At 49.4% G+C, this 15,580-nt stretch overlaps 1 protein-coding gene across 1 annotated transcript in view; it reads right to left on the bottom strand.

Annotated features, from left to right (window-relative positions):
* The window catches only part of GRIK4 (glutamate ionotropic receptor kainate type subunit 4), a 137,076-nt gene that overhangs the window by 58,244 nt on the left and 63,252 nt on the right, over positions 1–15,580 (bottom strand). Inside the window, exons 3-6 of the mRNA XM_075172956.1 lie at positions 13,185–13,282; positions 9,576–9,741; positions 3,409–3,587; positions 162–215 (exon numbers count right to left, since the gene is read on the bottom strand). Of these exons, the coding sequence (XP_075029057.1) occupies positions 162–215; positions 3,409–3,587; positions 9,576–9,741; positions 13,185–13,282 (497 nt within the window). The remainder of the gene's footprint in view (positions 1–161; positions 216–3,408; positions 3,588–9,575; positions 9,742–13,184; positions 13,283–15,580) is intronic.

Raw genomic sequence — 15,580 nt, 5'->3', positions numbered from 1 at the left:
TTTGCGGCGGACACCCCTCCTTGCCTCCCTCCCCCTGCGCCGCGAATCCCCCGCTCCGCAAGCACGCGGCTCTTCCCTGCGCTCCCACGGGCCGGGGAGATCAGCTCCCATTAACATGACTCTACATGCACACGGGAGAAAAGCCGAGAAAAACGTCTTACCAGATTAGTGAAGATATACGTGTAATAGGCAGACGCCATTCCCAGTTCAGCTGCCTGTGAAGGAGAGGAAAGGAGATTAGACCAGAGCCTGACGATCTTCAATCTCCACTCCAGCAAGGCAGAGACTGGGCCACATTTGCTTTTTCATCCTTATCGCTCCGTGCAAGCGCTGCTGTCTTCCCGCAGGCGGGGAAGGGTGCGACACAGCCACACAATTTGACCTGTGAAATTAAAGTCTGGCGAACCAATTTTTCAGCAGGACTGAGCCTACCTCTGAGATCTCCTCTCCGCGACAGCACTGACAAAGCACCTGCACAGGGGCTGCCTGGCAGAGAGAAACCACCCAACGCTGCGTGAGCCGCAGCTCCAGACCCCCGTGGTCACCCCCGCTCCCTCTGCGGCGCGGTGCAAGGTGACATTCGGGGATCTCTGCATCCTGCGGGTGCATCCAGCCCAGGACAACCTGGAAGGCAGACGTCCATTGGAAGTACAAGCTTTTGCACCCCCACCAGCAACGGCCCGTAGAGAACCCGGCAAGGCAAGGAAGGGTCCTGCAGCCCCAGCCCACGGCCTCCAGAGCCCCTTGGGATGAGCAGTTCCACGGGTGCGCTGTGTCTGGAGGAAAGCGAGGTTGGCTGAGGTTTGCTGCTTTGTTAATGGATGCTGCTTTTTGAACATCATGAGGGAAAGCAGCAATTGAGAGCGCTCAGGGCTTGTCTCCTTTCGCTACAAACAATGCGACGCAGAAAGCAAGGCAGAAAAAGCTCTTCTGGAGTTACAGAAAAAGGACAGTCAGCCCAGTAGTGGTTTTCCCAGATGTATCAGTCAGATTTGGGCTCCAGTCCCGCAAGTTAATTAGGATGAATGAAACCTAGTAACTCAGCTTGTTCTCCAGAATTTAGACAGGGTTGTGATGGCCACAGAAATAGAAAGAAGAGGATAAAAGTGTATGGAGATGCAGAGAGAAGGACACAAATTTTTCCATGGCCCGATCTGTTCTAGAGACCACAGGCCAGATCATTGAAGTCCTTTTCCAAAATTCAAAATTCTCAGTAAACAAGGAGTTGGTTGTGGGAACAGATGCTCAGGAAAGTGGGGGATTAATATGCAGATCCTCCTGAAAGCCCGTTTCACTGCCAAGCACAGCTGGTCTCAAATCATGCTTCCGGACCTTGGCAAAGAGGTTTTCCCGTCACTCCAGACCACACAGAGGAACTGGAGGCAGGGAGGGAAGGACCAAAGGCAGCACCTCCTTACTTGGTTTTAGTCCCTTTCCATCTCCCCCAGAAGCTGGAGGATGGCAACAACAGAAAGTGAGTGAAGGAAAGACACAGCGAAGCGGAGGCTTAGATTGCACCTCTCCCTATTCCCACCTATTCTTTATCTATTTCTGGGCAAAACTGAGGTCACTACCACTACAGCGGCAGTAGGCACGGACAGAGGGGAAAGCTTTAGATGCCCACAGATGACCAACGGCGGCTTAGATCTGGCTGTGCCCAGCCCTTCGGTTGCACATTGTCACCCTGTCCCTTGTGCAGGTGCCAAAAAGGACACAGCAAAGTCATTTGACCAAAAGAGCAGGACTCCAGAGGAGGCTGCCGACCTGCCTTTCAGCCAGCCTTCCAGACAGCTGCCTCGTTTTTAAGCCCCTACACAATAAAACCTGGCACCCATTTCCCTCTCTTCTCCTTTCCTGGGGACAGCGATAATGTCAGCTCTCCCTCTGACCCACTTTGAAGTCAGTGCATTTGATTTCAAGGGCAGAAAATCAAAGCGAGCAACAAAGCGCTTCCTGTGAGCATCGCTCCCATCCATTTAACGTGCCCGCTGGCAGGTGGGCGGCCGGGACAGGCTGGTAATCGAGGAAGCAACCATGTGTCTCCAGACCATATGCGGAGGGTAAGAGATGAGAAATTGCAATTTCTCTCATTGTCTGAGACCAGGACTGGTCTCCTGAGACAGGTCTGACACGAAGCACTTCCAAACCAATAGTGCATTTTTCTTGCTTTTGGTGACCTGTGGGCAGGGGCCGAGGATATACCTATTTGCTCACCGCAACCTCACCCCTACTCTGGTTGCACCTCTATAAAAAAATACTTCCAGCCTCTCAAGGTGCAGGAAGTTGCCAGATGAGAAGCTCATTATTTATTACCTTCCATTCCTACAATCCTCTAGCCGGCAAGACTACATTAGGTTTTACTGAACTGCTGAAAAATCGTGGCAATCTCTGACATCTTTATCAGTCGTGGCAGAAGGATGCTGGAGCCGGGAAGGGAGACTGCGGGTGCCTGAAGAGCGCTGCTGTGTGCCTGTGGGAAGTCACTATAGCAACAGAGGAGGGGGACAGCCCTCAGCAGCCAGGCAGCACGCAACAGGGACCTGGAGAAAGAAAAAAAAAAACACCCCCCCACACCCCCCTGTGCATAGAAGGAACCCAAAAAAACCCCAAACCCACCTATTTAGAAATGCAAAATTGCAAGCAGTGGAATAAAAATCTTGGGCGGAGAGGGGGAATAATAAAAACAGCTCTAACGGTTTCTGCTGGCTGTCATCAGGGATAAATCTGATACCTCCTTGAGTGACTGACTCCTGATACTGCAGCCAGGACACCGTGTGCAATGTCTGCACCAACAGCCAAGGAGGGACCCCGTTCCTTGGATCCTGCCTCCATTCAGGAAAGTACTTTTTGTTCCTTCCAGGATGTGGAAAACTATACACAACTTTAGACTCCATCTGGAGCCACTGCTCAATTTTGCAGTCGACTATCAAAACAAATGCTAAAAACTGCAGCAAGAGACCATTTAAAAATAAACCTGATTAAAATAAAATCTCGGTTAATAAGACAATAAAAAAGGAAGCAAAAAGTTAGAAATGTACTTGGAGAAAAAAAGAAAAAACTACTGCACTGATTGACTAATTTCAGAGCGCTAAGCGGCTCTCCATGGCTGTTTGATGGCAACAGGAGCCACAAGCACGCGCCACTTCTCGAAAGCAAACACATCAGCTCAGAGCAATTAAACCATTGCTTCTACAGATACAGTCCTGGAAAGAAAGGGCAAATTATTTTCCCCAGAAACTCCATTCAGTGACAATTCCCCTCTCAGCAGAGACCATTTCCAGTGTTGCTGCAGGAATTTTTACTCCATTATCATCCAACACCTGCACGTGCATGCTCATGTACTGCACGCAGTATCTCGTTCAGTGGAAGCACCTGCATGTACAACTGTGACGCTTAATAGACACTTACCTTCTGCAAAATGGTGTGAGACATGGAAGCGTTGGCATGTACAATGATGGTAGCTGTTTTGTCATCTCGGATCTCTTTTAGGAGCGGGGTAGGATCCCGGCTGTCATCTAGCATCCGAACTGAGAGTGTGTCCTTGGAAATGAGGAACTGCCGAAGCAACTTCTCTAGGTTTAAAAGGCCTTCAAATAAAAGGGAGAAAAAAACAGATACCTTTAAAGTTTATGCTTGGTTCAAAAGTCACTTCTCTCACGGCCCACAGTCATCCCCGGCAGGAAGCACTCCTGCAGTTCTGTGTCTATGCACTGCAAAGGAAGGGATTTGGGGCTGCAGCACAGGCTTGGGCCAGCAGGGAATGGGGAACGATGGAGCTACTCCAGCTGTTCTCCAGACAAAAAGTGGCCCCAAAGGCCTCTTGGGAAGAGATAAGATCACTGAGACAAATTCGCTCAGGACCCCAGAGTCCAGATAAGTTCTCCATTATCTTCCTGCATGCTGGGTTGTTCTGGTTATCACTGGTTGCTGGAGGACGATTCTTCCTCCTAAGCCTTTCCATCACTACCTCCCAAACGAAGTGCCCTGCAAGGCACAACTTGATAGACTTTGGAGATCTTGGAGCACTCTGATGGGGAGCTGCTATCTTCCAAGGGCATGCGTTCCTGGGGATGAGAAGCTCTGCTGAGAGTCAGACAATGAAGAGATCATTGCAAAAATACATCATTAGGTCTACATTAAAAAATTGTGAAAAAAAATTGTGAGTATGGTCCCAGCACAGTGCAGAATTACTTGTGGACTGGGGATTCCTAGAGCAACACAGAAGCCAATAATAAAACAAACAAACCAACCAGCATATTTGGTGCTTTATGGAGAAATTAGAGAGTAAAGTAGGACAATGTTTGCAGTCCAACGGCTCCATCACTGGGCAAGGTCTCTGGAGACCCACCTTCCACCTCCACGTCAAAGCCCTCCTCCCCCTTTCTGCCCTGCCATCTGCATTCCTGCCTCCCCCGAGCCCTCCGAGTGCCCCAGCACAGCACAGCCCTCCGCCTCCTCGGGCAGCGTCCGGATGTGATCAGCCAGGGGAAAGAGCCAGGACTCTGGCTACCTCGGCACTCCCCACGCAGTCTGCAGGACGGGGCTCTCCCTTCAGACGGGAGCTGAAGAAAAGAAGTAATAATTAGTGAGCACCCACATGGATGAGTCCCAACTTCCCTGGACTTGTGCCCTATTGCCTTCGGCACTTCTGATTGAAGTTTCTTCCTGCAGCTAGATCGTTGCAAGGGCTCCTTCCAACACGGCTTTCTTGATGTCTAATAAGATGTCAAAGCTCCTGCTGCAGCTTTTCTTAGTCAAGAAAGCATATTTGCTAGAGTCTGTCTCCTCTATCCAGCTGCTGAGTTTCATCAGGAAATAACCTCCTGTCAGGTTTGATTGACCAGAGAGACCGCCAGATGTAATCATTAGCAAGACACAGACAACCAGCATGGTCACACATCCCGTCCCTACGCAAAGACAAGCCAGAAAGAAGGGGGAAAGCTGAAGGAAACTGACAAGAACAGAACTGTCAGCAGATCACGTCCCAGCTGGTGGAGGGGCAAACCCATTCTCAAGTCAGAGCTCTACTCTTAACCTCGCCTACTCTGGACATGAAACCGCTCATTCACCAGAAGGTCAGGGGCTGGGAAAGCGATACGATGTGATGTGATCAGCGTCAGAGAGCGCTGCTTTCAAGGACTCCCAGCACTCCACAAAGGTAACAAAGCAGTGCATTAAAAGGGATACATCCAAGATGAGGAGCCTCTCCTTCACAGTGAGAGTTTTTCAGCAAGCTGAGTTTGCCCTGAGCTCTTTACAATGCATCCGCCTCTTACCTTTTCTCTGAGTACAGGTAGGAACTCAGCAAGGGACTACAAAACCAGCAGTGGCCAGGACTTCTCTGGATCACACCAGCTTCTTTTTCTTTCTCACTAGCCAGTGAATTCACTCTGTGTACAGGACACTTAGACTAGCTCAAGTAAACAGTAAATTTTACCTAAGCCCTTCGTTTGATCCTTGCAAGGTTTATTTTCACCTTATACCACATTTGCAAGGGACCAGACAGGTTGCTGCAAGTAACAGTCCTAAGAATACCAAGTTTACTTCCAGCTCATCCCAGCAAAATCTGCTGCTGCAAAACTGAGGAAGATTTTAAGAGCACTTTGCTAACTTTATAGAAGTCTTGAAGTAAAAAGAAAAGATATGAGAACTTACCCTTTTTTCCAACAATGATTTAAATTTCATGGCATTTAACACTGTACTCTGTAAGAAGTGGATGTTTAGGAGGAGGGGAGGCAGCACTAGCCGCGGCTCCCCAAGCACTCACTACCAAACCTGCCCCCAATTAAGCCAGTGATGAGGGCTGAGCACACCTGGCCGCTGACACCAGGACCCACCGCTACCGGCACTACCGCCCACGAACTGCTATCACTGAACATAAAATACTGCTGCTCTTGGAGAGCATTCCCAGGCAAACATGACGGTGAAGCACGGGCTGGCAGCAGGGAGAGCTCGCACCGCAGTCGGTACGGAGCGCTGCCAGAGCTCGCGGCCCTGCGGCGCTCGGCTTTAGACAGAGCCGAAGGGAAAGGGAAAGCTGCGCTACTCTGCGCACCGTCCTGCTGGAGGGAGAAGCCCAGATTTACGCCATGACATGGCTTTCAAGGGGACAGAAATTCACAGAAAGGGGGATGTGTGGAGGGAAATCTTCAGCCGTCCCCTTTGGAAATGTACCTTTTCTATTTAATTTCCTGCAGAAAAAAAATTAGATCCTGCTCCTTAACTCCAAAGGTTGTATTTCTCAGCTGTAAGTTAATGACTCAAACTGGAGAGCATCCCTCTGCCAACTGCTATGAGTTTGTGATTCACATCACACCCTCAGCTTCCTCCTCATTCTTCTCTTTGCTGACTACACCCGCACCTCCCTTGCTGCCTGCTCCCCCAGCCCACGGCTCGCTGGGGCACGAGCCACCCTGGCCTCTGCGGTGGGCAAGGCAGAGCCCAGCTGCTATGTTTCTAAAGCACATCAGGCACAGAGAGGAGGAAGTGGGACCAGGGGAAAAGGAAGCATTTGATCTCCTCCTCTGGCTTTAGGAAATTATCATTTCCAGCACGTTAGATCCTACCTGTAGCCTCATCAGTCCTGCTTGCAACTCCCCTTGCCGTGTGGAGGGAAGTCTCTACTATCTGAAGAGATTCCCCTTTGTTTGATGACAAGAGGATGTGAGATGCTGCTGCTGACAGACTGGCACTTCAGAAGGCTGCTCCACAAGCTGAACATGAGCAAGGGTGTGTAGACCCCTCCTGGCAGCTTTGAAGTACTAAAGCGAGGACCACCGCGCGCAGGGAGGCTGCATCAGGCATACGCTGTTTGAACAGTCCTATGGGGCCCACAGGTATGCACAGAGGCAGGTCAGTGGTTTGAGCTGGCCAGTGGGAAGTCCTGACCTTGCTTATTTTATTTTTCCTTTTCTTATGCAAACATTTGGAGGTGACAGGAGTAGCCCATCCCCAAGCCCTCTGCAGATATGGCTTCTCCTCCAGCCCGCTGCCTTACAGCCCGCTGCCAGGGAACGCCGCTGGGAAGCAGGAAAGGCAGGACCTGAAGGCTTTTGTGAATTCTCACATCCCTGCTTATTGCTCTTACCTGTGAGGCTACTGGAGCTTTCCTGACCAGCAGTTCTGTTCATGGTTGCACAGGATTTGTGCAGGTGCAATTCTTGACCCTGACCGGTTGGGAAGAGAAATGGTGATTCCCATCACCCAGCCTTGCTCTTACTCCAACAGCATTGCTTCAGACATCTCCCTGTGGCCCTAGGGCATGCACAAGCTTTTCGACCTCAGTGCCCTGGTCTCCCTTCCTAAGCACTGGGTGTTATTTCCTCCCCTCTGACAATCAGAGCGTACAGAGTAGCTCCTGTGAAGTCTATGCACCCCTGTATTTGTCTGTGGTTGCCTTTTCGGATTAAGGTTTCTGTGGAATCACACACAGCCTTCCACATTAGAACTTCAGAGCAATTCACAAACTAGCTATTTATTCCACACCGCCGAGAAACTGAGTCACATAATCTTATTCTGTTCACCATTGCATTACACTTAGGCTGGCCTAAGTCCATTGACTTTGAGGATCATTTTCTGCTTCTGCCAGAGGAAACCACTATCAGTCCCCAGAGGAAGGATGTGACTCCTCACAGTGATAGTATGAGCGTGACGGGATAGGACCCAGGAGTCCCATCACACAGCCTTGTACTTAAACCAAAACAGCTATGACTTTCCCTCTTGGGATCTAAATAATAACATCCCTCATCAGTGAGGCATTTCCTCACTGATGAGCAGACAGCTCATATGCTCCCCTTATTTGCCTCCAGGGAACCTTCCGAAAGCCCAGAGTACCTTGAGTTGGTTGTTTAAGGACTGTGCTTAGGAGCCCTGCTTGTCCTAAGGGAAAATGAGGGCTTGTGCTCCTACGTGAAGCTGGATTATGCCTTTTCTGCACTCCGTTATAGTCAGAGCATGTTATGCTTCAAGCCTAGCTCAGATAAGGTCCTTACTGAGCACAAAGAGACGGATGCATGAAAGCACCCGTCCCGCTGCTTCCCTGGGTCTGGGAAGGACTCGGGTTGCACAGCACATCCTAAATATTGAGTTATCCAGGAATACCAGAGTAAAATAAACCGGAATGATTCAATTAAAAGGGTGTTATTTTAATGCAAGCAATTTGGTTCCCAAGGTTTTGATCCAGTTAAATGAAGAATAATATTAATGCCAGGGAGGTATTCATATTTCAATGGGAGGCACCTGCATGTTTTGGCACGTAACTGGGGAGAAGGGCAGGGGTGTACAGCGGTGTGCTGATGTGTACGTGTGCTCCATGCCTGGCAGCAGCGTGAGGACAGAGCTGTGAGCATGCTGCACGGCAGGTGAGAAAACCTAATTATTTTTTCTTCCCTTTTCTTTTGTTTTTTTTTTCCTCTTTTTGCTTAAGGTTAGACAATGAAAAATTCCATCACTAGAAGTAATGCAGGAGACCATTTGCATGATTTTAATTGCATAATTTAGGGTCAGGTCCTCTGCTGGGGTAAATCTAAGCATTCCTGCTGAAGGCAATTTACTGACTTACATCAGCTGAGGATTTGGTCTTCTCAGGGTACATAAAGCAAAAAGAAAAGGCAAAAACACTCTTATTCCTTCTGTCCCTGTGCAGGAATCTGCCACAACACTGCGCTACTAGCGCAGCTGGTGGTGTGAAGTTTGCCCAGGGCTAGCTGGAAAGGAAAGCCTTTCCTTTGTACCTGGCCCCATGGGCAGAGACTGCTAAGCTCTTGCCAGCGTCCCCAAAGCTCTCACTGGAGCTCCTCTTCTAGGCTTGCTTATTACGGTAATCTCTAGTGCTAATGAATCTGGCTACAGGATAATAAAAGCAAAATAGAAGTGGCTACTACACACCAGCTACCTACATACACGCTGACGTTAAAAAGCACAGGACACACGCTCTCTAACCGCTACGATGCAGAGCCTGCTCCTGCCATGTTAGGAGAGTTATGCAGAGATGAATATGGGCTTGCTGAGGTGAATGCTCCAGCATCCAGATGCACAATTACCAGCAGATGTATGGCTGCAGAGCCCAAGAGGGTGTGCAGTGTATTGACTATTAATCAAGTCCTGCTTTTAGGCCACAAACTGCACGTGGGTTTGGGAAAGACACATCTCAAAAAGCTTTACTTGCCTAAAATAATCTCCAGAAACAAGCCTAAGCCTTTTTTTTTTTTCATTTCAAAAACCCATCTGTGCAAGCAAAACACTCTTCAGATTGTCAAACAGAAGGCAGGCAAGTCTCTCCCCCATCCCCTTTCCTCCTCTCACAAACACCGCAAACACCTCCACAGGGCAACAGGGTGGAAAACCTGCCCTGCAGGTCTCCGCTGTTTCGGGCTGCTCTGACCCTGCCTGCTGCCAACAGAAGAGACCTTGCCACCCCACCCAGGCGAGACGAACACCCTGGGATGCAACAGCGAGGCAGCTCTCACACGCTGCCTGTGGGACCTTCTCCAGCAGGCACCAAACACGCAGGAGGAGATAGAACAGAAGGCACTGGGAGCAGAGGGGCAGCCAAACCCAGCCTGGCAATGACTTACATTCAGCTTTGGCACAGATGAGGCAGGCCGTGGTGCAGTTGAAGAAATTCAGGATTCCTGCCACGGCCACGCTGATATCGGTGTTGCTGGGGTGGAGGTTGAGGGTGGTGAACCGCTGGAGCTGCAGCTTCAGGAACTCCTCTGGTGCCACTTTGAAGTGAGGAACCTAAGTGGGGAGGAGGGGAAAGAAAACATAATTAAAGAGGAAAAAGAAATAGAAACAAGTAAATCTACCATAAAGGACCTTTGGTGTGAAATGCACAGCAGGCAGAAAGTGAAATATCCCAATAAAACTGCAGAAGCATCACCGGAGTGAAGAGAGGAGGGTGGGATTTGTGCAATAGCAGAGGAAAATAATTATTGCAGCAACAAGAAGCCACAGGAAGGAGTGGATCAGGAAAAGTCTTGCTGAGCCACTCAGAGAAAGGCAACAGGGGCTGTGATTACAGCACAGGAAACCATTCCCGATGAGTTCAACCTAATTAGCTTGGGCACTAATTGTAGCCGGGCCCACACCTCATTTTGGGCTTGCTGCCTGGGTAAACACAGAGGATGCTTTGCAGGCAGGCAGGGAGTTACACAGCCCGTGCTGGAGACCCCCAGACCTTTGCTGCGTGCTAGATGGATGAAGTGCTGCAAATCCACCTCTGCCTGCAGTACCGATGTGTCGTCTCGTAATTAGGAGAGATGAAGGGAAGAACAAAATGACCCTGCTCTGGCAAGGCTCAGGAGAGGGAGGAACAGATGCAGCAGCCAGAAGCTTTGGGCTTTTTTGATCAGCGGAGAGGTAACAGGTGGCCGTACAGCGGGCAAGCTCCAACGGGACCGTAACCATGAGTCCTAATAACACTGCGCTTGTCCTTAACACAGCGGAGCAGGAGGCGGGAGTGGGATGCCGTTTCCCAGGGAATTTGGGGAAGGGGGAGCAGGGAAGCTGCACGGCGGGACAGCCCGAGGGCTCCCTCCGAGGCAGCTCTGCTGCACACCTGGCAGTTTCGTGTAGAGGGAATGGTGGGCAAAGAGATGAAGCTCAGACACCAGGGGTTCAGCCAAATAAGGAGAAGGAATATTGTTTTCCTTTTGCTGAGTGAATTATTTGGAAGAAATAGAAGACAGAAAAAGGGAAACATCTGCTTCGACTTCATTAGAGGAGTGTCAAGTCCTCTTTTCCTCCATTATTAGTCCTTCCGGAAGCTATCATCCCATGCCTCCCACCTCTCTGCTCTTGGGAAAGGCTATTAGTAGGTTGTGATGGCTGCTTTATTGACAGCATAAGCTGTTTGGTTAGCAATAGGAAAGTTAGAGTAATAAGCTGCTATCTGCCTTGATTTCACTCTGCAGCCCTCATCCCTGGCTCTGTTAACAGGAGAGAAGCAGACTGTAAGCAAAAGGCAAATTTCTTTAACCAGAGCAGACAGGGCAGCTCCAGTACCAGCCTGCTGATCACTCAGGTTCCCGATGGAACCCGAGACTGGCAACAACCGCTAACAGAGAAGAGAGAGACGACGACGGAGGTGAAGGCAGCCACCACCACAGCAGCTCCTGCGAGCGCCTTGATCACGGCCCTGGTTCAGAGCTCACCCTCAGCCCCGGAGCCCTCCTCTCCTTTCCAAGAGCTCTGCCCCAGTGCAACACCCCTCCCCAGACAGGAGGGAAGGAACTGTTTAGGCCAAAGGCACTACTAGAGGGGTAACAGAGGAGAGACAGGTTCATCCCCCAGTTTTACCACAGGTGAACATCAGGCCAGGCACTCCACCCTCTGGTGCCTCGGTGGTAAAATGGGGACACCCGCCTTTGCCTGATGGATGGCTGTAAGTACAGTGGCTCTGGCTGGGTTGCTGTATCACGTTTAACACAGCGGCACCAACTGATGCTACTGCGATATAAATCACAAGGAGTTACTGCAGGTTTACATCACTAGGAGGGCAGCCGAGATCAAGCTTGAGAATCAAATACCTTAGAAGTACACTAGCACTCACCTTTTATTTCTGAAAAAAAATGAAGAGACTTAGATCAGAGACTCAGACTGAATATGAATTTCAGGGGAAAAACACTGGCAATCTGTTACTGCAGAGTTGCCTTTGCCTGGGATGGAGCACATGTCTGGGATATTTAACTGGAGAAAGCACTACAAAATACTCTCAAGAGACCCATCCTGCTATAGCCCCGAGCACTAGGTCTAAAAGATCTCTTCCATCTCTTCAACACTTCTGATTCTCAGGGAACAAAGAACAGCAGTCATTTGTGAATGCAAGTTATTTACAGCGCTCAGTTCCAGGCACTCCCCTCCTCGGAGGCTGGGCTCCAGAGAGAGACCACTGAATAGCTGAGAGATGTTATCTGGCTTTAAAGGGATGAACTATGAGAAGAGAACTCAATTTCTTTTCCCGAGAGCAGAGCCAGATCAGTGTAAGATGGTTCAAGGCTTGTAAAATATTAAATCAGGCACATAGTCTGGACACAGATAAAAAGGGTTTGCATTGATGGAACAGCAGCAAACAGAAAGGGGTGCAGCTTTCCCAGTATGTGCACAAAGTAATGTCACAAAGCAAAGGCCCTTTGGCCGGGATGCGCATCCGCCAGGGCAAGCTGAGGTTTTTGCACCCCTCAGTCAGTCAGCAGATACATGGTTCGCATTGGTGTGGCATGTGAAGGAAGCTGAAGTAAAAGGTGATACAGATGAAAACAAGGACAAGGGAGGCAGAAAAAGAGAGGAAATGGAAAAGGAAGAAACTGCAAGAATATGTGCGTTAGGAGAAGGGGTGATAAACCAAGCTGTCAACTCTACTCATTAGAAGCCATAGCGGAGCATGGGAAGGACAATATAGCAAGTAAGATGACTACAGCAAGTCATCTTTGCCAAGGATGTCCTGGAGTACCATAGGGAAGTACCTCACTGCCCCTGTCTAATGAATCCCTGCTCTGCCTTGCAGCTGGGACATGAGGACAGAATACACTGGGGATGATGAGGCACATGGACATCAGCTGGAGAGGGTCTGGGGAGCACGGGTGGAAAGGAGAGGTGTGCGTACACAGAAACGATGACTGAGAAACAGAGCACCAGACTTGAACGAGAAATGCAAGAGGCAGACCCAGGCGAGGGAGAAGGCAGCATAAGGCAGAGCTGGAAGCTGCAGCTGCAGCGAGCTGTGTGGCTGCAGCTGGGACTTGGCATAGACAGGAAAGTCTCAGACGAAATCCTTCAAGGCTGCAGAAAGCCCTTCTGCATGGGATCTGCACAGAAGGCATTGCTGCTCAGTATCGTGGTAAATTAAAAAACCTAATCCATGCTTACTAAATCACCAGCAAAACGCTGTGTTCCCAGGGAGCCAGCGGGAAGCACTGCTGCAACCAGAGCCCACCGAGAGCACCTTCGGTTTGAAGGACAACATGCAGAAGGCGAGGCTGGGGAAGGGGTCAGGATCTCTGCGGCGCCCCTTACCCACGGTGGGCAACTCCGCTCTCGCCCCAGGCCTGCCGTGAACCACCGGGAGGAAGGGGCCAGGGCTCCTGCCTTACCCTGGGCAGCCGCCGGGCGCGAGGGCGCTGGGGCCAAGGCAGTCGGCGCAAGGGCATAGACTTCCTCCAACATGGGACATTTCCGCTTACCTCTTTCTCCCCGCAAATATTGCTGATAATAGAGCTTGAGGCTGGGCTTGAGGAAGGTCCGAGGACGCCTACCACTCCTTTGGGGAGAATCTGGCACACTGCAGGCATCAGAGAGAGGAAACATGCATTAGACTTCAACCTCAATTTCCAGCTGACAGTCGTGCTTACAGTACCTGCTGCACCTTACTAAGGACACAGTATTCTCTCCTTCACACAACATACTCCCTGACATTTACCTCCGCCAAAAATCCCGCTGTCCCCTCTGAAGCACTGTCACCCTGCCTGTGACACCCTCCTCTCTGCCCTTCCCCAGCCTTTCTAAATCCCACCTGAACTCTCCCCAAAGCCCTGGTATCCTCATCTCTGACTCAGAACTGGGGTCTCTCTCTTACAACACCCCTTTTTGGCCCCATCTGCTCTGCTCCAAGATAAAACATTAACCAAAGTTTATGGAAGATGCTAAACACAGCAGTGACCTAGCTTCAAAGCATCATAGCAGCAAACAAACCTGTATGAATTTCTTCCCTCATCCTCTGCAGAGCTCAGTGGTAATAATAAGGATCGTATTACTGTTTTTCATTTGTTTTTTTTTTCTGGCAGTAGTTAATCTGCTGGCTCCATGCCACCAAGGTTAGCAGAACAATAAAAAGACCCTGACAAGATGAAGAAGTTAAATCTCTTCCCTCAAGCTTCCTGAGTTAAACTGCAACCTTTTGTCCTTTTAATTCACAGCACAAATTTAGCCTAATGGCACTCCAAGGACTACCCCAGCTGGTTTCACCTCCCCGCTGCCATCCCGATCAGCCATGTCGCTCCAGAGCAGCTTGCGCAGGCAAAGCCTTGCGAACAGAAGGTGAGAGCCCCTCGTGCCTGAACCCCCAGACTCCGAAAGGCTCGTCTGAACATGTGCTAGCCACGGCTTATTCTGGAATACCAGATCTGCCTCAGCATCGCCATGCACTCGGCTCCTTTCTCCCCGGACAGACAAAGCCGCATTTGCTCAACTGGCATCCAGTGACTGCTTTCTGAAGAAAGAGGATACCGCGGGGGGAGAAAGGAGGCACCGCAACTACTTATCAGTTCTGGCAAGAGCAAGCTCACAACATTTTCCTATGTAAAAACTAAACCAGGGTATCACAAAGCTGAGATTTTAAAGATAGAGCCTCTTCACTATCAAATGGCTGGTCTGTTTCAGAGCACCACCCTCACTGCAGGTCCCTGCCTTACATCTCAGACAAGCTTTTGTGATGATTGTAAAAAGTTATCTAGATTCAGCGGCTGGAAAAAAGGAGCTAGAAAATTTCAAACAAGAACATATTTTTTGTAGTGAAGGGAAATTCATCATCAAAACTGTCGTACTTCATGTCAGAGCAGGTTTTCTACCAACTTCAAGTCTTTAGATCAAGACTGGATGTGAAATAAGAACTTCTACTGCATTTGGTTTTTTTTTTTTAGAACAGCTAAGTGTAGTGTTCAGCAAGTGAATGTCTACAGTCCATTTTCTGCAGAAGATAAGATCAGCTAATCAAGGTGGTCACCTCTGGCCTTAGCCTTCATAACTGTCCATAGCCTCATGACTGGAATATGAGGCCAAAAGCTGAGGACTTAGTTTGTCACTTTGGGGAACTGGTTTTGGTTCTCTCCAAGTGCTACTTGAAGGAAAAACTCCATATACTACTAGGTCCCTATACATACTGATTGCTCTGACTTCTTACAGAAAGTGCCAATGATATGCAAACATCTTCTCTTGGGTTGTCTTTCCTTCTGTGCTCTCTCACCCTCCACCATCTCAATCTGCTACAGAACGAGTGATATTTTTCTGCTGCATCTTCAAAGGAATCCAGTACTTGCTTCTCCTCATAAAAATTAAAAATTTACAGGCACTTACACCTCTTCAGAAGATCCTTTTAAATAAGAGCACCAGCAATTTGAAACCCTCCACCCCACATGCTATCTCAGCGGCACTCGTCAGTCCCTCTCAGCTGCAGCAGACCCTTCGGGTGCTCTGCAATTCAGCATCTCGGAGGAAGGAGCTTCTCCAAGTCCTCTTTATCCACAGATCGTTAGAGCAAAAGTCCTGGGAGGAATTCTGTTGTGCATGCAGGGAAAAGTTTAGTGAGCACTTTTCTTCTCATCTCTGGTATCGAGAACAAAAAGTGGGTTAAGTAGTCATAGCAACAGAGTTGCAACAACTGTCAGAGGAAAAAGACCTGGCTTATCACTCCAAGGGTGAAACATCCAGTAAAATTAAGCAAAATGAATGGAAACAAAGCGGAGGTGCCCGAGGCAAAGGTTTCGACCATGTTTGGAAAGCTTCTCTTGTAATCCAAACACATTTCCTATTTCAGAACATTACCTGATGCTGTTAGTCTCCACAGGGAGAAAAGGCTCAACCT

This window comes from Calonectris borealis, chromosome 24 (genome assembly GCF_964195595.1).
Source record: "Calonectris borealis chromosome 24, bCalBor7.hap1.2, whole genome shotgun sequence".
Classification (NCBI taxonomy): domain Eukaryota; kingdom Metazoa; phylum Chordata; class Aves; order Procellariiformes; family Procellariidae; genus Calonectris; species Calonectris borealis.
Note: the sequence above shows the minus strand (reverse complement) of the source record. Positions and strands in the feature narration are given on the sequence as shown.